The 27067-nt window shown below is 42.5% G+C and overlaps 1 protein-coding gene across 4 annotated transcripts in view; it reads right to left on the reverse strand.

The window, feature by feature from the left end:
* Nucleotides 1–26419, reverse strand: part of RESF1 (retroelement silencing factor 1) — a 28647-nt gene extending 2228 nt beyond the window's left edge. Inside the window, exons 1-5 of one of the 4 annotated variants that reach the window (XM_080553180.1) lie at nt 26248–26419; nt 15517–15641; nt 12013–12160; nt 6767–6933; nt 399–5917 (exon numbers count right to left, since the gene is read on the reverse strand). In XM_080553180.1, coding sequence (XP_080409306.1) covers nt 399–5877 — 5479 coding nt within the window. In that variant the 5' untranslated portion in view covers nt 5878–5917; nt 6767–6933; nt 12013–12160; nt 15517–15641; nt 26248–26419. The remainder of the gene's footprint in view (nt 1–398; nt 5918–6766; nt 6934–12012; nt 12161–15516; nt 15642–26247) is intronic. The other 3 variants (XM_080553181.1, XM_080553182.1, XM_080553183.1) reach the window with 3 other exon arrangements.
* Between the last annotated feature and the right edge of the window lie 648 nt (nt 26420–27067).

A 27067-nucleotide genomic window follows, 5' to 3' on the forward strand; every position in this document is an offset into this window, starting at 1 on the left:
TCTTACAAAGTTATTTGAAACTGCCACACTCTAAAATAACTTCATTCTGTAAACTTTAAGGAAAATAAACAAAACCTGAAATTGAAGTAGTCTCACTTTTTTCAACTTAACACACAGCAAAAGTCTGTCAAAAAGCTAGAGAAGCAATTTCAACCTTCAATTTCTACTCCCATGTTTTCACTGTCTGCAGTTTTGTATAACACGACTGAAAAAGGAATACTTTTCACTTGCAAAAATTTCTTAATTAGTTGGGAAAACAAATTGTAAGTATAGCCAAAATTCTAGCAATGACTCAGTTTTACATACAAGTATTCTACCTAAATTCACAACTCTCAACCTACTCTGAACTGCCTACATCCATTTGAAAGTGGAAGAACAGAATTGCATGTGTATCTTACCTGCCACAGTGGTTTTCTCACTTTCCAGAGAATTCTTTGTACTTAAGCTTTCATCATCAGTCGCTGAATTTCTGAACAGTATCTCTGGACACAGTTTAAATTCAAGTACTTGTGGTTTCCGTGATTTATCATCTTCTGAGAGAGAAGTATCTCTTTTTGAATCTGTGCTATTTTGCGACACTTTAGGCTTTAAATGCCAGACAGGTCTGACAGGTGATGTCTCTAACTTTGTCAGGTATATGCGTTCCTGTGCAGTACGTTTAAATGCAACTCTATTGAGATAATGTTTTTTTGGTTCTTTTTGAAGATGCAATTTTAATCTGTTCGTTCTTCTATTTAAATATAACAGATTTTTATCAGAAAATATTTTCTCAGAACACTTGTCTTTGTTTTGACCATCGAGATGTCTCTCTTTGTTAGAAAAGTAGTTTTTGGAGATGGTAGATCGACCCCTTTTTCTCTGTAGTTTAAGCATAGTGTGATCTGCTAATGAATTCCTAGGTTTCCAGACATTTTCTCCATTCAATTTTTTAGTCTTGTCAGTATTTATCACGCAATTATATGAGCGCTGCTTGGAATTCTTTGCTTCAGATTGTTTCAGTCTTTCATCTTCCACCTTTGTTTTCTTAGAGTCTCTCTTTCCAATAATATTGTCCTTCCTCTTCCGTTTGTATGACTCCTCCTGCGGTGGATAAGCTTTTATAGATTTATGCGGAGAATATTTGTGGTTTCTTGACTTTAAGTCTTTACTGACAAAGCCTGGGAACTTCATAGTTTCAGTGTGATAACTATTCAGCTTTTTAAGTTTTTTTTCTGCTGATAATTTTGCTTTGTCTTTGGTATTAATTCCTACATTTTGTCCAAGTGCGTCCTTTTGTTTCCCACAGTTCTGTTCTTCACCTGCGTTCTCATCACAGATTTTTTTTTTTTGGCCTTGATGGGCTTCAGCATGTTTAATTGCAGCAGTGTCTGATTTTGTACATTTGTGAATGTCTGTTCTGGATTTCATGGCCAAACCTGTTTTCATTTTATCTTTTGAAATGGAATCCACTTTGAAAACTCTCTCTTTTTTTGATGACTTTGTTATATTGTCTACATCTGTATGACCAGCTTTCTCTGATAACTCTTCTTCTGAGTCTTTCTGATTACCTTTTTTTTCAGAATTAAATTCTTTCCCTAACAGTGGAGTGATACTACATATTTCTGGTTCTTCCTTACAGTTACTCCTTTTTGATTTATCAACATCTTTTTTTTCAGAGGAATTGAGTGGTCTAATTTTTTCTGTTTGTGTTGGAAGTGGTTTCTGTTCATCATCCATCTTTAGCCTGGCTTTTTTGTTCATTACAGTAGTATATTTGCATGCATCTTTTTTATTTTTGCGAACATGATTTTGAACATTTTCAGAAGTTGGTGGATTTCCTGCTGCACAGTTGTTCTTTAATACGGCATCAGATTTACTGTTGTTTTCTTGTCTCTCTGCAGAGCTGATATTTTCAGCTTCTGAACGCTGATCATTATCATTTTTATCTGAACCAGAAGTTCTGCATTCACAAGAGCCCTGTGGCACTCCACCTAGTTCAGACAGCCAATTCATTAAACAACAATAATCGTCTTCCTTTCTGGAATTGGGTAGTGGCTGAGGGTTTTCTTTCTCCTTACATAGACTTTGATCAGGTTGAACATCGCTTTCGAGCTTCTCCTCCTGGGGTGAAGCCTTTTCAGGTTGAGTCAATGCTCTGCTGCTTTCACTAGAGGAACATGGCTTCTCTTCAGGAAATATTTCTTGCACCTGATCAGAGTTTAACAGTGCAATTTGTAGCTGATCTATTGGGTCCTTTAAATTAGACTTTTTGTCAGAGATTTGAGTCTCTTTTTGAGTTTGCTTCTCTGTCCGCTCAAGCACAGAATCATTTTGTAGTGGTTCTTTTGTAAGCAAATCAGCCCCTTCAATACCATATGGAAACTCCCTCACAAGTTCAGTCAGCTGATTCTTTAGATATTTAATAGGTTCTGCTCCAAAAAGGTTCACCTCTTCTTCTATGCTATTTTTAGTAGACATGTCATTTTCTTTATTGACGTCTGTTGTAACAGTGAACACATTTGTTTCAGCAGTCACACTCATCAAGAAATCTGGTGAACTTTGAGCTAACTCCTGGTCTAACCTAGGAATAATGTCCAAGTCACTTTCAGGATTTTTGAAAGATGCATTTACCAGCATTTTTTCCTCTGAGGCAGAATTTGTTCTAGGAGGATTGCCACTGCTTTCTTTCTCAGAATGGCTGGTTTTGAAACTATCCAAAGTGCTATCTGCTTCACTAACGCAGCTAGATGACTCTTCCAATGTCTTTTGCAGCAAGGTCTCTCCCTGGGGACAGTTCTTGCTCAAGTCATTTTTATTCAAGTCCAGCAATTGCTCCTTTTGCCTTGGGTCAGGTGCATTTTCTCCTGATGAGGTACTGTTATTTAATGTATTTGTCTGAGGGACGGAGCTGAATATGCTTGCTATTTGTGGATTATAGAACGTATCACCTTCAACAAGAGAACATACACTAGAAATATGAAACATCTGTTCTTCTAACACAGCTGTAGGAGTATTTCCTGTCTCTAACACTCTTTGCTTGTCTTCATGGTCTTTTTTACCTTCTTGAAAGATTTGACCGTAAAAATTCAGGCCCAATTCAGAAAGAGATGGCTTGTTTTGTAATCTGAGCTGTAGATTTTCTCCAGCATCTTCCATGGTTTGACAAAGTTTCCTTTGTTTTTCATCAAAGGAATCATTTGTACTCGTACTGTTTTTTACTATTCTCCTTCCATTAGCTGATTTGTTCTGTTGCAAATGTGAGTCTTCTTTCTCTACCAGAACACAGTCAGTGGGTGATGAATGGACAGTTTCTATTGTTCCTTTATCAGCACTTACCACAGTTAAAATATTTTTCCCCTCTTCTTGCAAGCTACGTATGCTTCCTGTGTCAATTACTAGACAGGTTTTATCTGCAGATTTTGGACACTTGTCTGCCTGCTCACTCTGTGTTACCTGTTTAGGAAGCACTAAAGGAGAGACAACTGCAACTTGGAGTTCAAAACCTTTTATCGAATTGCAGCCCAATGTGTCATGTTTTTGTCCTACAGAGGCAGTTGTCAAAGGCAAGACTGCTTCATCTGTACTAACCGGAAGATTACCTTGTTCTCTCTTACTCGTTGTGTTTTGGCTGTAAGGTAAGGGTGAGATCTGATTTTCTGTGGGGCTTTCATTTGACTGGCTATTTTGAATACTTGCAGGTTCTGAACCATGTTTTCTCCACAAGCCCAGGCATGCAGTTAGTTCTTCTGCAGAGTAACTACAATTGCTTTGTTTAAAACATGAATTTTCAGTAAGCTGTGCTTTTTTCTGAGCTACATCACTCTGGACTTTATTTTCATTAGACCGCATTGTTTCTGATACAGGAGTGTGAGTGTGGACCATAACTGTCCGCTCACCTTTCAGACTTGATACATTCTTTTCACCAGTGTCTTTTAATAAGCTTCCATCTGAGCCCTTTAAATCTACCTGGGGTTTTTCACCACAAAGGAGATTAGTCAGTATGTTATCAGCAGTAGCACCAGCTATCTTCTCTTTCAACATATTTGTGCTGCTCAATACAAACTGAAGAAACGATGAGTTCTCAGGGTAAGCTGATACATTCTTTGATGCATTTCTGACAGAGCTATGGGTTTGACTAAAACCTGAAGTATTGTTGGAAGATGTGAGAGTTTTTTGAGAAGAAGCCAAGGCTGAAGCATCTTTTTGTCCCAGCATGGGAGCACTCTCAGGGTTATTTAATTGAGCTAGGAGTTTGTTGTGGGAAGGAACAGGAAATGACCTTGATAAAAGGTTTCCCTGTTCCACCTGATGATTACTCCCAGTCACCTCTAATCCTCTGTTGTCAGCACCAGCTTTCTGTTTGTCACTTTTTTCTTCAGGTGAAGAGTTAAGAACAGGTTGTTGCTGAGTGTCTGTCCTCACTGCTTCAGATGGGGAAGGTGCTGCATTTTGATTGGGCAACTGAGGAAAACTATTAGAGAGCACATTTTCATTACTGGCAGCAAGTGAGGGACTGCTTTTACCATGTTGTGAAGCTAATAGTTTTCTTTTATAATGATACATCTTTTCAAGCAGGATACATTTTCTTTTAATAGTGTGCAGTCTTTGAGCTTCCCAAGCTAGAGCATCCTCTGCTGCTTTCCTTTCATCTTCTCTTGCTGAAGAAGTTTGAGAATTAACAGGCGCGTTCACTGAACTACTAGTCTGACTTTCCTGAACTGAAGCAGGATCATATGGTGGCTTTGGAGCAACCACTGAAGAAAGAGTTGCCATTTCATGCAAAATATTATACAATTCTTTGGAAACTTCAGGGGATGGTGCAGACAATTCATTAAAAGCCTGATCTGCTGTCACATTTCCACTTGAGTTACAGGCATTCATAACTGATTGACTGACTTCTCCAGATTGCTGTGTCTGCCAGTATTGGTGAACGCTGTTAATACCAGAAGCATTTTTTTGATCTGACAGGCACCTCTGTTGGCTGAAGGTATATCCAGTAGATGCATTTTGAACTGCCTGTTGTACACCTAGCAAAGGTTGTGCTGCAGCTCTTGAATCACAGTTGGCAGGCAGCAAAGATGGTGCAGAACATCCACTAGGAGCTTCTGATCCCATCTGACTTGGTATATATTGTGGCAGCTGTGCGTTTGCTGTAGTATTTTGACTTGGTGACTGTGAAACTTGAAACTGATTACTGGAGTAATATATTTGGCTTTGGACATGTTGCCCAGACGTACCAAGAGAAAAAGAATTGTTCTGACAATGGACATATTGATTGGATGACTGATTGACAGGTAGAGAAATGCTTTGAGATGAAGCAGGACCATTCATGTTATACTGTGGTGTGCACCCCATCTTTGAAGAATTAGTGCATTCGCGGTTACTTTGATACAACATCATAGCTCTCATAGAATTATGCTGTGATGTTTGTGACTGCACAGCATAACTGTTTGTGGTGGCATGCTGAGGTCCCTGAAGCATGTTCCGCAAGTTATTTCCATCACTCATTTGAGAAGACAGGGGAGCTAACTTTCTATAGGAAGAAGTATGCCTACTAGAGCTTCGCCAAGAGTTCTGAGTCGTCTCTGTCCGTGCACGTGACATTTGATCGGGAGGTTTTGGTGCAATTACTACATATGATGGTAGACACCGATTGCCTGAGTATTCTGAGGCATGAAAATCTTTGCCAGCCACAGATGGTCCTGGTAAGGAAACATTGACAGTTGGTAGATACATCACTTGGTTATTTCTAGCATAACTGCATACATTTTCAGAGGAAAATGTATTTGTTTGAGGAAAAGCATGTGCTTTAGGAAGCAACTGAGTGTAACACACTTGTCCACTTTGCTTGTTATTCTGTGCATCAGCATTCTGGAGTGGTCTTGCATTCCAGTCCATCTTTTCTTGATTTCGTTTTCTTCAGTATAAAACCAAAATTCTAAAAACAAAACCAAAATCAAACCTTAATCTTTCTATCAAAACTTATTTCATTTGCCAAGAAGTAATTTAGAATGCATTACAAACAGAACCATTCAACTTAAATTGCTAGATAGAACAGCAACTCCTTTGGCACATCCAGTGGACATCAATTAATGTCAAATTATGTACATTATTTCCCAGAACACTGTTAAGTTACAAAGATACAGAACAGTAAATAACAATTCTATTGTCTGTTTAATGAATAATAAAATCCTGAGATTATTTTGCTAATTCCGTTACCATTCAACTTTTTAATTTAATAATAGATTGCTCTATTTACCTTCTCATCTAAATCTCATTTTAAAAAATGCATCAGTATAGCATGATATAATAAGCAAATCTTAAGAGCAGAGCATAAAAGGACCCTAAAGAAATAATATAGGTCAGAGTTTTCATACAAGACTGGACTTCAATTATTCATTCAAACGTGACAGAAGAAAGGAGAAAATGAGTGCGGGTTCAGTAAAGATCTCTCATAATAATGCACCCTGCTTGTTTTCATTTTACATGCCATTTTCTCTTCCCTCACTTTGTGGCCAGTTACTAATTTTTGAGAAATACAAGTTATGACACTTGTTAACAACACATGTAGCTACAAGGAAACTACCCCAAATTCCGTTAAGTAGCGTTAATTTAGCAGGCTTGAAGGCGTGAAGTATGAGGATGACATCATCATCATCATTACTTTTTCAGCTACTGCTGTAAGTACACCTGCAGGAGGCAACAGTCACAAATCCATAACTCTTCATGTGTTATATTCCATAATTCACATTGATTATCAACAAGCCCAGCTGGGTGAGTATGTTACCTGTGAATGACCAACAGAAAGATGTTATAGCCAGTATCTTCAAAGCCAAACACTATTTTAGCCTTTAGAAATTTTGGTCTGATTTTTTTGGGTGGTCCTTTGGGGACCCAGGAGTTCGACTTGACGATCTTTGTGGGTCTCTTCCAACTTGGATATTCTATGATTCTCTGGAAAAAAAAAAAAAAAAACCTTGGTAAGTTCCTCTCAGTACAATCAAACCCACCTAGGACAGAACCAACAGCCTACTTTGTGCTGGGTGTTACCCTCAATTTCTCAACAAAATATTTCACATAATTTCTCCCAGGTCAACCAAGGCTCCTGACTTTCTAACATGAGTTCTTTCAGATTAAGTCTCTCTTGATTTCAAATTCAGAATTAGAAACGTAACTCAGATCTAGCTGATAAAAGCCACAAAGTTAAAGCCTTCTAGTTGATTATCCAGGTGTTATTATGAATGGAAAGACAGCTATATCTCTTCACTCTCTTACTTAACTTTCTGTGCTCTCAGAGGACAATAATACAAAATGAAACTGGAAAGCAAAGTTGCATATGGAATTTGAAAAAAAAATAAAAAAACTTTACAACTGCACAAATCATCCAAGATTAACAACAGTATTAAGGCAACATTTAAAGTAATAAAAGAAGCTTAGATGAGAACAAAGGCTTTTGTACCCAAGCTAAAGATTTCAGACTGATAATATTTGACTGGAGATTTCCTGATAAATAATCATGGGATAAAACAATCATCTCCTTGAAAAATAGCTGCTGAAGCTACTTAATACACTCACATTCCAGAAGCATGATTTAGATGTGTGAACAAGACTAAAGTGACATCCAGTAGTAATTACAAAATCCTCATGCAACAGGAAAAACTTTGACTACATGCAGTGCCCAGCCTAGTCAAGAGTAAAACCAAATTCCTGGCACTGTCAAGACCATACAGATGAAGAACACAGCCTTACTTCATAGTTGCTAGCTGAATTAAGACAACATTAAGCCTGTGTAGTAGAGCAGCTCTTTCCCAACTCTCCCCCAAACATCACTCCTTTGTTACCAATATGCCTGGTCTATGATTCAGGGAAGAGCTGTCACGGCATCATTCCTCTGTTATCTACAGAGTGTGGTGGAGCCTGACACTGCATCATCCCTGTTATCTATACACTACAGGCACGGGACGATCAGGGCTCCCCCAACTGTATCCAGTGCTCCTGTGACATGGCTAATTGATGAAGGCATTATTATACGCTAAGAGGGAGTTTCGCAACCTGAATCATAGCCAAAATGGAAAAAGACCTGAGCCATGAAAAATTACTGGCTTAAAGTCAAATCATCTTGTGGTCCTACAAACAGCAATCCCAAGTGGGAGCCCTTTGAGCTCTCCAGAATCGCAGTGGGCTGTGACCCAGGAACTCCCGCTGGAAGGGATGCCTCTCAGGGAAGACTTCTGCTGACAGCTGATGCGTAATTGGGAAGAGTGAGTATTGCACTCTTAATAAGGTGGAAGTCCTTAGGCACGCAACTAACTTGAGAAACCCCTGATACCCTGCAGTAAGTCTCGTGTGAACCTTGCCTTTCTGCAATCTTTGTTAACTCTCTGTTCCATCTATAATTAGACTCTGTTAATTGCTATATCATATCTAACAGCTTCGAAGTTTTAGATATCACATAAATCCAACCTCGTAATTACCACCGAAGTGGCAATAAATTTCAGTCACTGCTAAATGTGAGTTCATCTGAGTAACATTACAACAGTCTCCAACTGTGATCACAACCTGAAGCATCATAACTTTAATACAATAAAACATACTACGTAAAGTGGTATTCGGCAGAAAGCATTTGTCTTACGAAGAACGGCTGAGAAGATCAATATCAGTACAAGACTTCAAAAGACAAAGAGAAGACCACTCTTCACCCATGCCTGCATCATTCACCTGATACATTCTCTTCTTGACCAAAAGCCTCAAAAATCATCAGCAACTACTTGGGCTACTGCCAGTTTTTCATTGAGGGTGCACAGAAAGGGAATGGAGAGACCCAGTGAATGCAGGAGTAACAGCATAACCCTTCCACGAATCTATTACACAACTAATGTGGCTATACCTAGATTTCTCCATCAGATAGTTTAAGGCTTGCCTCTGGCCTCTGTACTACACAGTGTCCCTGAATCACCCTTCTGAGAAATGCCACATTTCACTTGCAGAGAGATCTGAGAGGAATTTGGGTCATAAATATCGGTAACAGTAAGTTTAACTGGAGTGGGCTTTTAGACTAAAGTTAAATATTCAAGGGGAAAAAGAGTAATACATTCGAACAGTGGAAAATTGTTTCCTTTGGTTTTCTAGTAACCTTTATCTACACAAAACATTGTCTAAATTCATTTCTGATAGAAGGCAGAAAAGTCTCAATTTTCATTGGCTATTTTCATTATTGATTACTTATTCTTAAGAGGCCATCCTCTAGGAGAAAATATTAGACAAATTAAATGAAGCCTAAAACACGACCAAAATGTCAGTCTTTATCTACTGGATCAAGTAAGATATTCCAGCAAAGACTTAATACTTCATCCACTAAACATCGTAACTTAACGTTAAAGTACCTACTCCTGCATACTGAAGCCAGAAAACACCTAAATAGGGAAAACATAGGGAGAGTATGTAACTCACCATTAAGACTTGGAAGAATCTTACGTGTCACTGTAAGACAAAGTTAACAAAGACAGCAAGAGGCTGCAGAACCACGTTGTGGGAACCACTGTGCCAAGACAGGACAGTAACTGAATTGCCAACCCAGAGCAAGTATTTACCATTTCTGTAATGAGACAGGGCAGTAACTAAACTGCTAATTTAACATTAATATACTTGGCATTTTGGCTAAATACTAAATGCACCACTAGAGCAGGTAAGACACACAGCGATCATCAGGTAAACTGCTCACCTGCCCGTTGGTTTCTATGATTCACAGGGGGACACTGACTCCCAGTCCAAATGAAGCGAGCAAGATTAGAAGCCAACAGACTGCAGAAACCAAAAGTAATAAAAAGATTGCTTGCCAACTATGGGTAATGCCAACTTTAGAGGATCACAGCATTGAAGATCGCACCATCTGGTGGCAGGCGATGTGACTCAACGGTAATACAGGCAAAGTTTCTTGACCAGACTACCTTACACAAGGACAGATGCCCCTGGAGCCTCCATGCCATGAATGTGAACTCCTAAGGGCCAATAGAAGGTCTGCAAGATCCCTAACAGGTTGAGAGAACTCATTCTGGGGTTGTTCCTATAACCAACTCCTGACAAATGGACTGGTTAACACCTGGTAAAATAAGAATGAAAACATAGCGTACATGCTCTTATGAAAATTTGCAACTGGCTCATCACCAACCAAGGACAGAAGTCTGGATGTAGAGTATAGAATTACAAGACAAAGTTTATTCATGTGTATGAGGTGACTCAATTGGAATTGAGCACACCACTCAGACTTTACATTCAGCCTTTATGCTTTTTCAGATACTTAGTTGTGTACAGTCGTCTTGTCTCTATATGATGCATGCATTCTTAACCGCTAACACAACATTTTTGAAGCATAACACACTGTTTTCTAGCAGTCAATTCTTCATGCACTCTTGCTGGCCCAAGGATAAAAGGAGATCTCCTTATCGTTATCATGCAGCCTTACTGGCAGCAAATCGTGAGGTGCAGCAAGAGCCCACCTGGACTGCTGGGGACAGTCTGATGGATGACTACATTTGTTATACTGCTCGCTCCAGCAGGCAGTTTATCAAGACCCACTTCACTGCCCCCAGACTTATAAAGTCAGTCTCCCACAGGTTTCTGATGTCATGAAATCCATATCTCATGAGGCTGGATTAGGTTCCTGGACCTAGCAATTCTATACAGAACTTCAAGACCTTTTGGTAAAATTCCATCCATTTAACATTTGCAATAGTATTAGGCTGTAGAGTCGATACATAGTACGACATCTCTAATACTTAAGATTTTTTGTCAGTGCACACTGAGGTCAAAAACAAGTTAATCTGAAGGGCATTTGCTCAGAAATGATCAAGTCAAAAGGCAGACGATCATCTGGATTAAACAGTACCAGGGAAGTTCAAAGATACTTTTAAAATAAAATAGGAATCAGCCAGAAAAATATAAAAACAGAGTGAAAATTTGTATCAAAAGGAAGACGCCCTGCAGTGGAAACAGCAGTAGTCAAGAACAACATGATACTGCCCACAGTCACTCTGCCAACATCACAAACTCTACTTGCACCAAAAATCACCTTCTCCATCAGATGCCTTGAACAGCCCAGCTCACATCCAGCTAGTGTGGCTGACAGTGCAGGAAACATGTAGGAACCCACACCTCAGGCATCTGTATGCAAACTCACAGGATGCCTTCTCACTGGCATGTGAATCAGCAGGCTGCAGGGCACAGCAAAGGCTCGTATAGAGCTAGAGCATACCCATCTCCCACAGAAGCGACGTGCAAGAAGAGGGCATGTGCTTATAACCCATACTTTGGGGGAAAAGAAAGGAGATGAAGCACTTTGTGGGATAAAAGGGGTTTTTTTTTTTTTTTTTTTTAGAAACGGTGGATGCTTAACATTTCATGGTTTATTTGTCACATTACTAATTTTCCTTCTGAAGGTATCATCAATGGATTCCCAGTTAATTACATGTTGTTAATAACTGATTCAATAATAAACAACAGGAATAGAATGGTTCTCTACTAGCTTACCAAAACTGTACGTTATTTAATCTGGGCAAATTTGTGTACTGTAGTTGTACATTATAGTGTTTGGTCTATTTGAAAAATCATTAACGTTTGCACAGTTATGGTCTCTGTGCTTCTGTAGTACACTGTTACACGTTTTGCTTCTGGTAACAGACGGACCTTAAGCATGATTAGAGGAAGTAAACTATTCACCTGGAGATTAGGGACCTCAACAATTCAAAAGTACCATGGGAAATAACCAGCAACAGGCGATGACAAGAATGATGAAAATTAGGGAATATTTGATCAGATGCCCCATGCAGCACTCAGACCAGGAGACTGGTAATTTAACCCAGCCTAGCAAAGAAAACTGTAACATAGCCTTTGATTACCATTTTAAAGGAAGCAGCCATCAGTAGACCTCACTGCTTTCCAAAAGCATTTAAGTTGACTTCACCCAAGCCCACCGATAAGGGGGAAACTAGCATTGTACGCTGATTTGAATGGCAGTCAGGGAAACCCAATACTTACCAGCATGAGAGCCAGCGCACGGCTGGCTTTCTTCCTGTCAGGGATCAGGATACAGGAGCACAACTTCTCCAGCGTAGCTGTCACGGGGCTCCACAAGCAAACACCCACACAACCACTTGCTCACTCTCAAGCGGAACAGGGGAGAAAACTGGAAGAATAAAAATAAGAAGACTCATGGTTTGAGATAGAAAGCTCACTAGGTGAAGTGAAGCAGAAGACACAGGTCGTGGGGGACAAGCAGCACAAAGGAGATCACCCGCTGTCTCCCTCAGAAGACTGATGGCCAGCTGCTCTCTGAGCATGCCACCTTGGAAGCCACCCACCCTCCATCCCCCTGTTTTTACTGCCAACCATGATGTTGTACCTTGATGATATATGGCTGGTATGTCCCAGCTATGTCCCCTCCCAGCTCGGTCACTGGGAAAATAGGCCTTGATGCTGCCTGAGCACTGCTCGGTAATGGCCAAAATACTGGCGAGTTATCAAGGCTGTTTTAGCCACAAAGCCACAGCAACATCACTTGGGCTACCATGAAGGCAGATAACTCCATCCCAGCCAAACCCTGTACAAAGCTGCAAGATCGTGACTAATACGCACATGCGATAAGTTTATAAATTGCCTTTGCTGTGTATGTAGTGCCTTACTTAACCAACAGGTATACAAATGAAGGGCTTGACTATTTCCCTGGTATAACAGCTTCCACGCTAGTCAATCAACCATCACAGCACACCTTGCTGAAACTGAGAGCACAGAAGACATTAAAGGTACCGACTGCTGCAAGAGGATCCTTGTGCTCTAGTGCCACGGCTGCCCTGGGACAAACCAATGGAGAACGCAGACAGCTCTGGGGCTGTCCTATGACCGTTGCCCCATGCCCTACAAGTACAAATAAACAAGACGTGAACATAAATGGCCAAGAATTACTTCATGGCATAGAAAGTTGTGACAACAAAAGTTGTTCAGCTGCTTCAAGTTTGGAAGACAAGGATTTAAATGTCGCAGTTAACTCGTAAATATACTACTTGCTGGCATTTAGCTATTGAGCCTCATCTGTTTGGACAAATACAGACTGACATAAACAGATTTAGCCCTACAACTCTCCTTCCAAGCCTCTGCTTTTCCTGTTTTAGTCATTTAAGGCTTCAGCTTCTGTAAAGACCACAGTATTTCAGTTTCAAAGACAAACTACAGAAAAGATTCAAAATGCAATAAAAATTGACCTTCTATGAAACACTGAACAGCACCTGTGCTAGAAAATGGACTCATACAGCCCCATTTTCACGCTGACAGTAACAGCTCCTTAGTTAGCCAAAGCACCACATCATTTTCTACTTGAAAAATAGGGGTTGCATATCCAAGTCAATCACAAATTGCCAGACAGATTAAGTGGAAGGCAAACTCAAAACCCTGTAGAAACAGATGGGAAAAAAAAAAGTAAAATAATCACAAGAGAAAAGTCATCAACATTTAGACTACTGCTATCAAACCATCAGAATTTGCAGGTGCTTTATCTGCCCTCTTCACCTCCCAGAGGACTGCTGTTGCAGTGCAGAGAGCATTTGGGTAATGTGCTGGCTTACACCCCTCCAGGACCACTACAGGTTTTCTCAGAACAAAGAGACGAATTTGGATTAAAACAGCCCAATTTGAAGAAGAAAGCGCCTCACCCACCATTCAATCAAAATATGGCCAAGTTGTCTGATTGAAAGTGACTCAGAAATTATGTAACACACAACGGGCTCTCTATAAGCATACACAACATGTCATGGAGTGGGGTGAACAAACTAACATTAATCTGAACACAAGATTTCCAAAGCTGCATATGAATTGCAAGACCAAAGTTCTGCATAGGAGAGGTGCAGTGCTTTATCCAAGATCTCAATAAGAAAAGCACAACAGTAAACAGCATTAAAAAATTGCTTTATTAATGAGATAGAATAATAAGAATATAAATAGTAAGCCTTAAATGCCTTCAGATACTGGGAACCCCGCTTTTGTGCTGCATTGGATGGGCCCCAGAGTCCTTGGCATGCTGTGCAGATCCTGTCTCTTGAGAGGCTCAGTCTCTGTCCTGTGGTACATTATTTCATGCAGGGAAGTGAAAAAAAACAAGTCTTATTTTGACAGATAGGAATGTTCTCTTTCAAGATATCCATCCACCACAGTGCACCAACTGCCACCAACCAGCATGTATCTGTCCAGCACAGATGCAGGCCTATAACCAGGTCTCTGACCCTTACATTGTATACATAGGATCAGAGAGCAGCTACTCATGTTAACATACAGGCTTCTCAAGCCTTGAGCACAGGGCTGACAAAGCTTGCTTGAGGTCACTAATTCCTCCAGCACACTGTCTTCTGTAAGGCTTCCAATACAGTCAACAAGAAAACAATATATCTCTGGAACAGAGAAGCTAGTAGAAGCAGCATGCACCAATATTTGAGTGATGGTAAACAAAACAAGTTTAATTTGTTCATTCCTTTCTCTGACATATTACTCCACACGCAATAGAGCAAGTCATCACAACTCTATAGGCTTGAAGGCACCTCAACCACTACTTGAGCCAGGCTTTTATGCGTGTTCCTTTGACCAAGAAGACTTGCGTTGACTGTTGAAAGCAGCCTTGGGTGCAGCAGCCTTGGCATCATTCCGCCAAGGGAAGACAATCATCCTTCCCCCCCATCTGAATCAAGTAAGCAGGAGGAGGAAAAGTGAGGGTAGTATTACCTTGTACAAAAGAGAAAAGAAAATGGCACAGGGGGGAAGCAGAGGTGGGATGTGTTGCCTGGTTAAAGTCTAGATAATGTTTCTGCAATTTGACAATAAGTGAAGGACAGTCCAACCAGGGAATTTGGAATTCCTCAGCCCCATCAGCTGGTTGAGTCACTCACCCAAAGAAGCCTGATACCCAGGCTTATGCAAGCCTTCCCACATCCCAATATTAAGTTTTGGATTAAGCTGGATTTACTGACTGAAGTTCAGCCCAACGCTACTGGATTTACTCTCATTTTAACCCAGATAATTGTACTACTGACTAGTATTTCTTAACAATGTGTTAAAAGAAAAAAAAAAACAAGCATAGGTGGTGGGAGTCCCTTTCAACCCAGACAATAGTGCTACTCATTTATAGTTGTTAGTGTACCATTATTTTGAGATTGTTTATCCTTAATGCTGTTGATCTGATGTCTGTTACCATAACCCCAATTTATAAGTCAATCAGGCTTCCTTAAGACCCTGTACTCTGGTTGTTTTGGAGCCTTGCCCTGCTTGTGGACCCCAGATTGTTTATGGTAGGAAGAATCCCTTTCCTTTGCTACTTTGATTAGATAAAGTCGGACGGAAAAAACCATGAAGGGAAAGTTATCCTGCCTATTTCTTTTAGCTTACTGTCTTAGAAATACTGAGCTCCATTTGAATGTGGCTGAAGCCCCACATTGTCATCCCTAAAAATTGATAAGCTACAGCCCAGCAGGACATTTGATCTGCAACAGGCAAGATTCTCACCAATGCCTGTGTTAGATGCCTTCAAGCTATTCTGGAGTAATGAGACCACCACATGGTTCCCATGGTGGCATGATGTGCCCAGGGGAAGCTTCAGAGGCAGCTGCAAGATGCAGGAAAAGGAGCTTCTGAAACAAAAAAAAATGTAAAGCTTTATATATTGACCAAGACTGGGTCAGAAATATTTGGTCCAATTTGAATTCAGGCAATGATATGTCAGATTCCCCCCCTTCCTAAACCCTGACGGAACTTATTAATCTGACAAACTATTAAAATTCAATATGATGCCAATGGAGGCATCACAAGTCTCTCTACAAGCTCTTGCACATGCATAGACCTACCCAAATTAAAAAAGCACTATTGCCAATCTGTTACTGTGGGTTAACTTGTCTTGCAAACACACCACATAAGGGGGAGACACCATCTGAATTTCAGAACCTGAAGCACAGACCCTCACTTCAGAGTTTGGGATCCAGCTATAAATTCCAGCAGAAAATATATACTCTATGTTTTGGGCATCACTAGCATACATTCAAAGAGAAGTGCCCTAAGATAATCAAGGATCCCCAATTATTCCCAGGCCAATCCCACAAATTTGGAATTAAGCAGAGCTAGGTTGGTTATCAATCACGCTTTAGATGTAGACACTGGGGCAGATGAAGACCTATGGGGATATCATGGATATCATCCTAGTGAAGCCCAGCAGAACCCACTAATCAAAAAAAAAAAAAAAAAAAGAAGGGGTCCTGGTCCTCTCAGAGCCCACTATAGTCAATAATACATGCTAGACTTACAGGCCCAGTGTCACATTACAAGTTCAGTGTCATGTGGGCATTTCAACCATTTGAAAAAGGAATTTCTGCTGTGCCCATTCCATCACCTTCCCAACTCTCTTAATAGTTAACTGCCCTCCTATCCTGGCAGTTAAATATCCCCCTAAACCCATGCAAAAGGGAGCTGACCCAAAGCAGCCTGAAGCATGGAAAGCCTGTTTGGCCCTGGGCATTCCCCAACAGGCAATCCAGAGTCCCAACATCTGTTTTACTGGCTCTTGTCAAGAACCCTCAACAGTACCATGTTTTCCCACCAGAGCCTACTGGCCCTCCTGCCACTTATCAGCTAGAAACTGGGAGACCCCCAGCCCTGCATTACTTGGACTTAGCAGACACAAAATTAACACCACAGGTGGACTGGTCAGAACCTAATGATCCCTCTGAGGTGGCATGGATGGTGCAGATTATAGGGATTTCTGATCCAAAGGTAGATGTCACCATCAATGATAACATCTGTGTTGCCTCACTGATAAACGTGCTCAAAATTCTGCAATCAGTAGATCAGCCTGGAGGGGACTGATTTCCTCGCAACCTGTCGTAGTCCATGGGTTCACAGGAGCCTCTCCAACCCTTCCTGTAGTCAGTCAAGTGCTACTTCCCTAATGGGCAGATGGCCCAAGGATCTGCAATTTTGAGAGGTTCTAACATCTGTTGTGGAGTAACCTAAATACAGTTCTGATGAGCTCAGGGTAGAAGCAGTTTGTTGCTATAGGGGAGAACACAGCAGCAGTGACACGACTCCGATGATATGAACTCTGCCCAACTGGGACAGTTGTTGAGTTTATAGAACTTCAGATTAGCCAACTCATTTTTTTCCACAGAACTACAGTGTCAGGTAAGCAAGATGTAGTAAATTACAACAAAGAAAGGTAACATATGGATTGCTTCAGGTAAGGAAGCTCTACTTGAGGCCAAACCTTTCATGATGCTCAAGGAAAGGTACCGTCTCCTTTTACTTCTGAACAAAAACTCCCCCTAGTTCACATACTCCAAGAAGCACCTCTCCTACCTCCGACGACACATGCTGTTAATAACCTGGGAACCTGCAGGCCCAAAAGCCCAAAACCTCTCTTCTCACAGAATTTGAAGAATATGGAGTACTCACTGGGGCTGGTACTCTCTACTTCTGCACTTGACACAAGTCTTGCAAGCCTTGATGTGATCATCCCTTGAACTGACAACTCTAATGATGGAGCAACAGGCAAGCACCCAATGCCATGAAATCTCTGACAGGAAAATGATGGATTGCATCAGAGTCCAGGAGACTACAGGATAAGAAATCTGAGCTTGACTACGAGTTAATCACTTTATCTAATATATATGGCACCTCATCCCTTTGGTATCTTTAGTATTCAAGGAAAAGCCATCACAGTATCATTCCTCTGTTGTTTGCAGAGTGTGGTGAAGCCAGATGCTGCCTCACTCCACTGTTTTTTGTGCAATACAGGCACTGGATGATTGGATGATCGGGCCTCCCCCCTGACATAACTAGTTGACAAGGGCACAATTACATGCTACAGGGAAGAGGATTGCACAATCTGAACCATAAGCACAATGGACTGTAAACAAAGTGAGAAAGACCTGAATCCTGGAAAAATAATCACTAAAAGTTAATTATCTCACAATCTCACAAGCAAGAACTCTCTGAGCTCTCCAGGGACCACAAGTGGGCCGCACCCTCAATCTCCCCCTGAGCTGCACCCATTCCCCTTTTCAACAACCCCACCTAGCTAGTGCACAAACACAATGGGTCTTGGCATCTGACCATTGAGTACCCAGGCATAACATTTGCCTCCTCATAGAGAGAGGTCCCAATAGCTGATGAAGTAATCAGCTCCATTTACCTTCCTTCTTATCTATGCATTGTGATTCAGGGTGTTAAGGACATGCTTTTCTTGTGGCCTATCCCCTTAAACAACTGTGTTCATTTTAACTTATACTTGAAGTGATATGTAGTATACCTTTAATCACTTACCTTAAGGCTATTGCCATATTCCTACCATTGCTTGTGGCATCTTCATCATTAGGTGAAACTTTTCCCACCATCAGTATATCAAACAACATTCTCCTAGGCAAACCTACATGAGAACCTGTTGCACAAGATCTGATCCTTAATTTCAACCCTCAAACACTGGGATCTTTCTATTCCTCCTGGTAAATTCCAGGGTCCTGCCCAGAATGTAAGTCTTTTCGGAGTCTTCTCGTGTGCTGGTACCACAGGTATTCCTGAAAGCACTCTACAGTAGTTTTTTGTTGTTGTTTTGTTTGTGTGTTTTTTTTTTTTTAACCCAGCCTATTGCCTCCTCCAAACAGAACCTTCAGGGCCTCCTAGACACTTTAAACTTCTGGTGCGACATGGCCTTGTGTTTTAGTCTGCTTGTCTGTCCTCTCTATTCCTTCTGTTCCTTCCACCTGGGACTGGAAAATGAATCATCAACAGGCCCTAACCCTTCTCTCAAAAGGTATTCAATAATGTCAGTATTTGGGACCCCTCACTTCTACTGGTGGTCCACTACAGTGAAAACAGTGCTTAGAGGGCCTACCCCTAAACTAATCCATTTGCCAGCAAGGGGCAACAAGGCGTGCAAACCCTCAGATTAGGAATGTGAGTGTGCTTTTCTTGCCACCTTCCTTGTCCTTTCTGATATTGACAGACTCCTTGGTGATCACCCCCTTACACATATGGTTGTACATCCTATTCTTCACAATGTCCTTTGCAGTTTTCCTTTCCCTGAGGGATGTGCACAATCCATTACCATTCAACCTCAGGCTGTTGCTATCTCCACCATCAGAGCCCAACGTTTCAGTCCCGAACATTTTATTCTCGCTCCCCTCTCCTTCAAGCTACCTGTGGTCCCCTCAGACTCACCTGTTACAGAGGCCCCTCCTTTCCCCATTCCGCAGAAGGACATCTGGTTTACTGATGCCCCTGCAATCCTTCATCATGTCTGGTTCACGCATGCCGCTGCCATCCATACTACAATGACCAAGCTGTTACAGACAATTCCTATGACAGTGCCCAGATGACTGAACCCTTCACTCCTCTAACATCTTCTAGGTGTATCCCCCAACTTCCCTGGTAGAAAGCAAGCTCCTTCTGCACCCATACCAGGGAAATTTGGGGCTGCCTTCTTTGTGAAGAAATCCAGGACTATGCCCATTTGCACACTTCAGCTGCTGGCCGTGTTGATTCCCATTCTGCTCACCCCACAGCCAAGGCTACATGGAATGCCCAACCAGATGCCACTGCTGTGATCAGAAGGGCAGCAGTGGTGGCGAACACTGACACCTTTGATAAAACCAATCACAGACCAATACTAGCAGACAAACCTGAGGAAACTAACACAAACCTCAAGCTAGTGTCTGTCACCATATCCTAGATCTGTAATTTCATCCACTGCCTTAAAGTCATACAGGCCTGTGGCCCAACTTCCACGTTCTGGAACCACCTGGCTATTTGAAGGTTTTCCTGTAAGTAAAAGCTCTTCTCCTTCATCTCTTTCATCCCATAACCTCTGCAGAAGGAAATCTTATTCTGCTTCAAGAGAGTATTTTTCTATTCTGCTGCCCATTCCTAGATTCATCTCAACACAGGATTACTCCATTCTTTCACACAGCATGAAGTACAGCAGTGTAACTGAGCCATTCACAGTAGTTACATGATATTCCTAATCATTATAAAGAGCTTTCTGTAACTGGACCAAAACTCTAGACACCAAACATACACATTGTAATGCCAGCCATTCCGATCTCAGTTGTTTCTTACCTCTCCAGGACACACAGTTCAGAAAGCAAAAGCTCTAAGAACTGAAAGTCCAGCTCTAGGCTCACACACCCTCCTTCCCACATTTCTGCTTCTGGACTTGTAGCAGCCAGTCTCAGATAACAGAAAGCACTTCCAATTAATTCGGTACACTTGACATGTAGTATTATAGAAATAGCAGCTCCACAGAACCGCACCTTTTGTACAAGGTGGCCTCAATCAACCACATTCCTTTCTCTAGCTCCAAATGCCTGACCAAAAGAAAAACTATATACACATTAAGAATAGTCATTTTTCTTCTTTTATAACTGTATTTTAGATGTTGTAGCAGCCCCAGCACACAGGGGGGTTCTTGCCACAAAGATTCTCAGCAGTTACATAGGAGGTAATTTGTTAGATGTTACCTACATCTCAGATGCAGGCAATCGTATGGTGGTTAGAATAACTTTAAGCATATGGAGACCAGTCACTTCTCTCTGCAGATTCCATTCCACCATTTCCAGCAGTGTATTTCTGTCTCACCTTCTGCTATTGGCTTTGCTGTCCTAATGCTATCTGCTGCTACAGATGCAGGCTACAAAAACTGTTCTTGAATGGGCCTATTTGAGTTTCACTCATATGAGCTGAATCAGGTTCTTCCTCCCAGCCTCCCATTGAATTCTCACTGTGTTCTCCTCCACCCACCAGGACTTCTAATCTGACTTTATTCAGTATTATCCAACTTTACCCCTGAGTCAGTTTGTTAGCTTACATCCTCCACACACACACACAAAAAAAAAAAATTCAGATCAAGCAGTAGTTTTTAAAACAAAACCCATAAACTTATCCTTTTCAAGTCACCTGTCAGAATTACCTTCTTCAAAGCTTCTCATTAGCCTAGCCTACATTCCAGGTGTTTTCTGAAGGGATGCCATAAGCAACCACCAGCTCCAGCAGTTCTAGGGGGGCTGGGGGTTCCTTCTGCCCTGAAGCTGGAGCCCAGCCTGGAGCCCCCAGTGTCGGCCAACAGACACAGCTGCTGACTTCAGGTTTCAACCAGGTGTCCTCGCTGCACTAACGCACTCAGGAGAGAGAGTGAGATTATGCAGGGAGAGTTAAGAAAAGATTTTTTAAGATGACAGGACAAGCTGCAGCAATCACACACAGGGCTCAGTCAGTCAGACATCCTGACCAGCTGGGGTCTGCACTCAACTGGCCCTCTTAATATCCCCCCTTCCATCTGCCCCCTGCTTTGTTCCTCCCCAGCTCCCCGTCCCCCCGCACATTCTGCATCCATTCACACAGATCCACCATCCTCTTCCTCACCCTGCACCCAGGACTCCCAGGGCTGGAGGTCCTCAGCCATGGAAAGGCCCAGGCCTGCCTGCAGTTTCCTGGTGGCCAATCAATTAGCAAGGCTGGCACAGTTTGTTTCTTGTCACTGCCTCCTTTATGCATGCCTGTCAGGTTTGTCTTTTAAGTTTTGCTTATTGTTTTCCCCTTTTCTTTATAGCCCCACTTGACAAGATCCCTGATCAGATAACCTTGATGAGATAAACATCCTCACATTCCTGCACTCCTACCAAGTGGGGAGCAAACCTCCTGGCGACACTGCTGTCTCCATCAGCATCTGTCACGTTTGTGTCTGTGTGATGTCTTCCCCTTGTTCTTCCTCTTTTTCTTTTGCACTGGAAAGGCCTTTCATGAACCCCATGAGGCCCTTCACCTCCCCCATGCCCTTACACTGACCGCATCCCCCAGTTTTACTGTGGAAAAAGGTGTCCTGAAATGGCAAGTCTTCAATGCACCGGGGAGGGTCATTCTTAACCTTTGGTCTGCTATTTCTTCTGCTGCTTTCTCTCACACTTCCAATCACATACCAGCCACATCAATTTTTAAGTTACAAATCTCAAATTAAGTTTCAACAGGCATGCTTGAAGTGGGGCTGTTGGACTATTCAAAGCTTAGGGAATGCTTAGGGAAAGCCTCAAGTGTGGTGAAAAAGGAGGGGTGAGCAGGAACAACATGAGAGTGGAAAAGAAGAAAAGGGTCTGGCCATATGCAAGCAGGGTCCATCAGGACCAGGGAGGGGCTCACAGGTCTAAGGGCAGCAACAGAGAAGACTATGGCCAGCAATAAAGGGACCTCTGTGCACATACTTTCCCACAGCAAATTTATGCCAACGTGTGTGGCTACGTAGATATAATTTGGTAGTAAACTTCAAGCTGAACTAGTCCAAGCAGGACAAAAACACAGAAGACACTACCAACTAGCAACAGACCAGTAGCAAAGTGAATGATCAAACACTCCTGCAGCTAGGTATCACTGTGTACAACAAATAGACCAATAAAACGATTAACTGTTAAAAAAAAAAAGTGCCTTGGTCAACTTTCTCCAGCTTGCATTGAATACAGGATTTATAACAAAATAGTTGATAACTTTCATAGGTACTTTACGGTACATCGACCTTGGTACATGACACTGCCTGCAACCCTGTCATCACTCTTCTGATTGCACTAAAATGGTATTTCTTGTAGCAGGCAGATAACTGGAGAAATTACAACTATGTAACTCAATTCAAAAAATTATCCAGAGGTTGAAAAAAAATATCATAGAACAAGGAAAAAGCACTACTTGGCATCTGGCAATGAATATAATCTGTATTCATACAACTACAGCATCAGACAGTGCCTGAAGAGTCATGGGAATTATGCTCCCAGCCAGAAGCAAAGCAGAAAAGAGCTCATTCTTCTCACCAAGAATGAGAAACACAGATAAATGCTATACCACATACCAACAGAAATGCTGGATACAGAAAAATCTCAGTTTGTCGTAAGCAGCATCTAGATGAAGCTTGACAGTACTATCCTGAAAGAAAAAAAGTGAATTTTCTGCAAACGCCACGGACTCCAAGCATTTGGAAGAGCTGTGATTCACAGAGAGTTTTAAAATTCTAGTCCTCCACAACACCAAGCAACGCAAACGTTGCCAAAGAGAGGTCACTGCTAAGAACAGGCCCAAATCCAAGCAACTTACACTCCTCAGGGGAAAAAACATCTCCTAAGTGATGTTTCTAAAACACTTTTTATAAAGCGCCTACACCCCCACAGTACATTTGCAGATTTCTAGTCAGTATCACAATTCATGGAATCAATCTTGAAATGTGCTTCATACTCTGAAAACCCTCCAACTTCCCAGACACATTCAAAACACTTCCTTACATCTTCGGCAGCTGTATGTAACTCCATTTAGAAGTAACGCTCTCAAATTATTCAACATCTATTGAACGCTAATTGAAGAAAAGTTTGCAATCTAAGTATGGGATGCTGGCTGAAGCGCACACTAGTAAGTTAATTGCATTTCAGTCAAGCATAATGAAAATAATCGTCAAAAGCACATAACAGGAGAGCTGTTTGGCATATCTGAACTTTATGCAGGCCACTATACAGACAGTAAGGCCTTATGAGCCTTCAAGATCATGGGAGTATTTAAAAAAGCAAAAGTATAGTCGTGATAATGTCTTTCTTCTCTACTGATTTGTGAAGCTTGCTGTAATTAACAGTATTGTCAACTATTCCACTCACTGTACAGTCTTGCTTGCAGTGCCTTCAAGTAATAAATCCTGAAGTTTTTTTTGTTGTTGTTTCACTCCTTCACTGCCATTTGCAGATTCAAAACTGTTGAGAACTTGTGTTTCTGCATAAGTATAGGAGTCATAAATAATAAAGTTATCCTACTAGTGCCTATCAGTCAAATGACTGAAAAAGCAAAAACCCGTTCCCTGTTAGCAATAGAAAAATACTGCAGTCCTTGAAAAACTGTGGTCATAACAGTAGTAACTATAGCTCAGAAACTTGAAGTGGCAAAAACAGGCTGAGAATTTTCACCTTCCCCAACACGCGTTTTTTTTCCCCCTTCCATATCTTCAGTTGCACTGACCCTACTACTTGTGGTGTTTCTGGGTAAAACAAATAGCTATTAATATAGGAAACATATTTTCAATTTTTCTGAAAAGCAAGACTACTTCAGCAGTCTTGTTAGAGAGCGTCCCTTCAGACCGATGTGTAACACCCACTGGAAGAACAGGACCTCCTTACGGTCTTTGCTCCCAGAAGGGAGCAATGTCATTAAGCTGCAAGCGTTACTTTTATGGAATCAGCAAGAACTTGTACCAACAACCACTGGACAGTCTCCTGCTTCTAATAATACATTAGCAAATCTCCTGGCACATTTAGAAGTCCAATTTGCTAAGAAACAACAGCTTTCTTTTCTTAGGGCACAACATCAGCTCATGAATGCAAAGAACAGAACCTCCTAACACTAACAACCATAGTGCATTTCTTCACCATGTTTCCTTGTTTGCTCACCACCCACCCCCACCCTTCTTAAGCATCACCAGCAGGCTCTACAATTTCTCACAAACCCTCAGTCAGGTTTAACAAACCATGAGCTGCTCCAGGATTTAAGATACCTGAATAGCACCTCCTCACTCTTCTGCTCCCTTTATTCCTACTTGGCCGTTTTCAAACTTCCCTCCTGGTCCCTTTTAAAAGAAGGGGCAGAGAGTATTAACCTTCCTCCTGTACTCACTTACTATTAGTCATCAACAAAGAGAAGAAAAGTTCAACACCAAACTAACAGGTCAATCATTGTATTGATTAAGACCAGGAAAGACCACGACCACCATGACCGAGCCGTATACCTCCAACACACTGAGAAGTTGCTCACAGTTGCAGCAAATGAAACTGAACAAGCCCAGCACATCAACAATTTATCAAATCACTTCCCCTGTTTGCAGTCTGCAGCCAAAAGCTAATGGACACAGGTGGGTCCGTTTTTACAGGAAAAAGGCCTGGCAAGGAGCACTGCCTTGGGAGCACTCATCCTCATCTGGCGAGGCACGCCACCACACCTCTACTCCATCGGGGTGACTACGCTGACAAAGGACCCTTTTTGATTGTTTTTCCTCCTGTAAAAGGCAAACGTAGAAGCTGGGAATCATAGTTTTGCATGAAGTTCAGAACCAGATATAAAAACACCTTAGTACCAGAACATGTTTCCCTGCAGAAATGATCTAAGGCAAATAACTTGCTGGGTTTTTAAAAGGCACTGTTTGAGGACAGCTTCCAACAAATAAGAGTATTTTACAGATCTACAATTATTGCAGTTAAAGGGGGGGGGGGGGGGGGAATTAAAAGGCATCTGTGCTTTAAGTAGAAAACAACTGAAATAAGTTTCTCCTAAAATCCTGGCAGACCAATGAACTAGGGAAAGCTTTAGCTATGATCGGGCAAGAAAAGAAAACACATTATTTGAATCCTTTCGTGCCAAAATGTCGGACAGTATACTATTTTCTGGGGAAAGGAAAGGAAAGGAAAGGAAAGGATCCCATTAAGCTTGAACATGCCAGTCACAGGAGCTGGCTTGTACCCCTTGAAGTACCAGTCAGCTGCACGAACACAATGAATTAACACTTCCTGATAAATGGCTTTAGAACCAACTTTGCACATTTTTAAGGCTTTGTTTTGTTACTCAGAGGAATGTCTGAACCGGCACAACTACGAAGTGTAAAGGATTTGATTTTGTGGATAATAACATAAAGGCGATCGTTAACACAAGTTTGCGTTCTCTGCCAGGGATGCCTATCTGAATGTTTTCAGCCTACCGGCTGGGTAATTTCAAGAAAATCAGGTGACGAGACCGCATTTAAGGAGCTTTTGTCACCAACAAGCGACAAGTTTCGTCCTTCCCCCGGCTCTGCGATGGAAGCGCCAGGAAACATTTCCCAGGAGCGGGGTTGGTTTCCTTTCGGTTTTGAGCCACCCCAGGCGACCAGATCGGAGCGGGAAAAGGCCTGACACCGCCAGAGCCCCTGGAAAGGCAGCCTCAAGGAAAAAAAAACAAGCCCGGAATTCCTAGAGGGCTTCCGAAACACCCTTAACCGCGCTCCCCACGGCGCGGACAGCCTCCCCGAGCAGCCCAGCGCAGCCCAGCCCCGCGCCCCCGGCCGCACCCCGCGGGCTTCCCCCGGCCCCTGCCCCGGCCCCTGCCCCGGCCGCCCCCGCCGGCCGAGCGCGGCCCCGCGCAGGAAGCCGCGGCCCCGCCGCCACGGCCTCGCCTCCCCGCTTCCGCCCTCCCGCCGCCGCCGCCCGTCCTCACCGAGCCCGCCGCGCTCGCCCCGCCGCTGGGGGCTCCGCGCCGAGGCGGAGGCGGAGCCGGCGGCGCCCGCAGGCCGTGGGTCAGGCGGGTGCAGGCCGCCTCTGCTGCCGCCGCTGCTGCCGGCCGGCAGGGCAGCGGCACGGCGCCGGGGACCGCCTCGGGGCGGGACCGGGACCGGGACCGGCCCCGCTGCAGGAGGAGGAGGAGAAGGAGGAGGAGACGCTGCACGGGCGGGAGTTGCTCATTTCGGCTTCTGGGCTCCTCCTGCCCGCCTCCTCGGGTCCAGCCCGAGCCGAGGAGCGGCCGGAGTGCGGGGGGAGCCTGCCTTGGAGGAGTGGGGAGCGATAGCTTAAAGGCTCTGCAGCAAATGCACTGCGTAGATTCACATAGATATATAACCGAGATAGAAGAAAATACGTGTAAGCGGTACAGTACTTGCAGGTAGCCTACACACCACAACACCGCCAGAAGTCTATGATGCCTTTGGAAGGACTAAGATTAAGTTTTAAACAGATGACAAGCTGGTACTGAATAAATCTTACCTTAAATTTTGCATGCTGAGTAACAGACAGAGAAACTAAGAGAAGGTATAAGACAAACTATGTCAGAAACTCTTACATAACCACGTAGTCGAGAGAGTGATTTTTTTATTTAGCTCTGCAGATAAGCTGACTCAGCTCTTGCACGTTCTCACCCACACAAGTGTTGGGATGTGTGTCCAAGCAGTCTAGCAGGACAGGTAGGATAAGGGATTGAGGAGCGAGACACGATGTGCCAGCTACTAAATCCTCTCTCTATGTCTCAAGATTCTCTTTGCCAG

The sequence above is a fragment of the Anser brachyrhynchus genome (assembly GCF_964034855.1).
Source record: "Anser brachyrhynchus genome assembly, chromosome: 1".
NCBI classification, from domain to species: Eukaryota; Metazoa; Chordata; class Aves; order Anseriformes; family Anatidae; genus Anser; species Anser brachyrhynchus.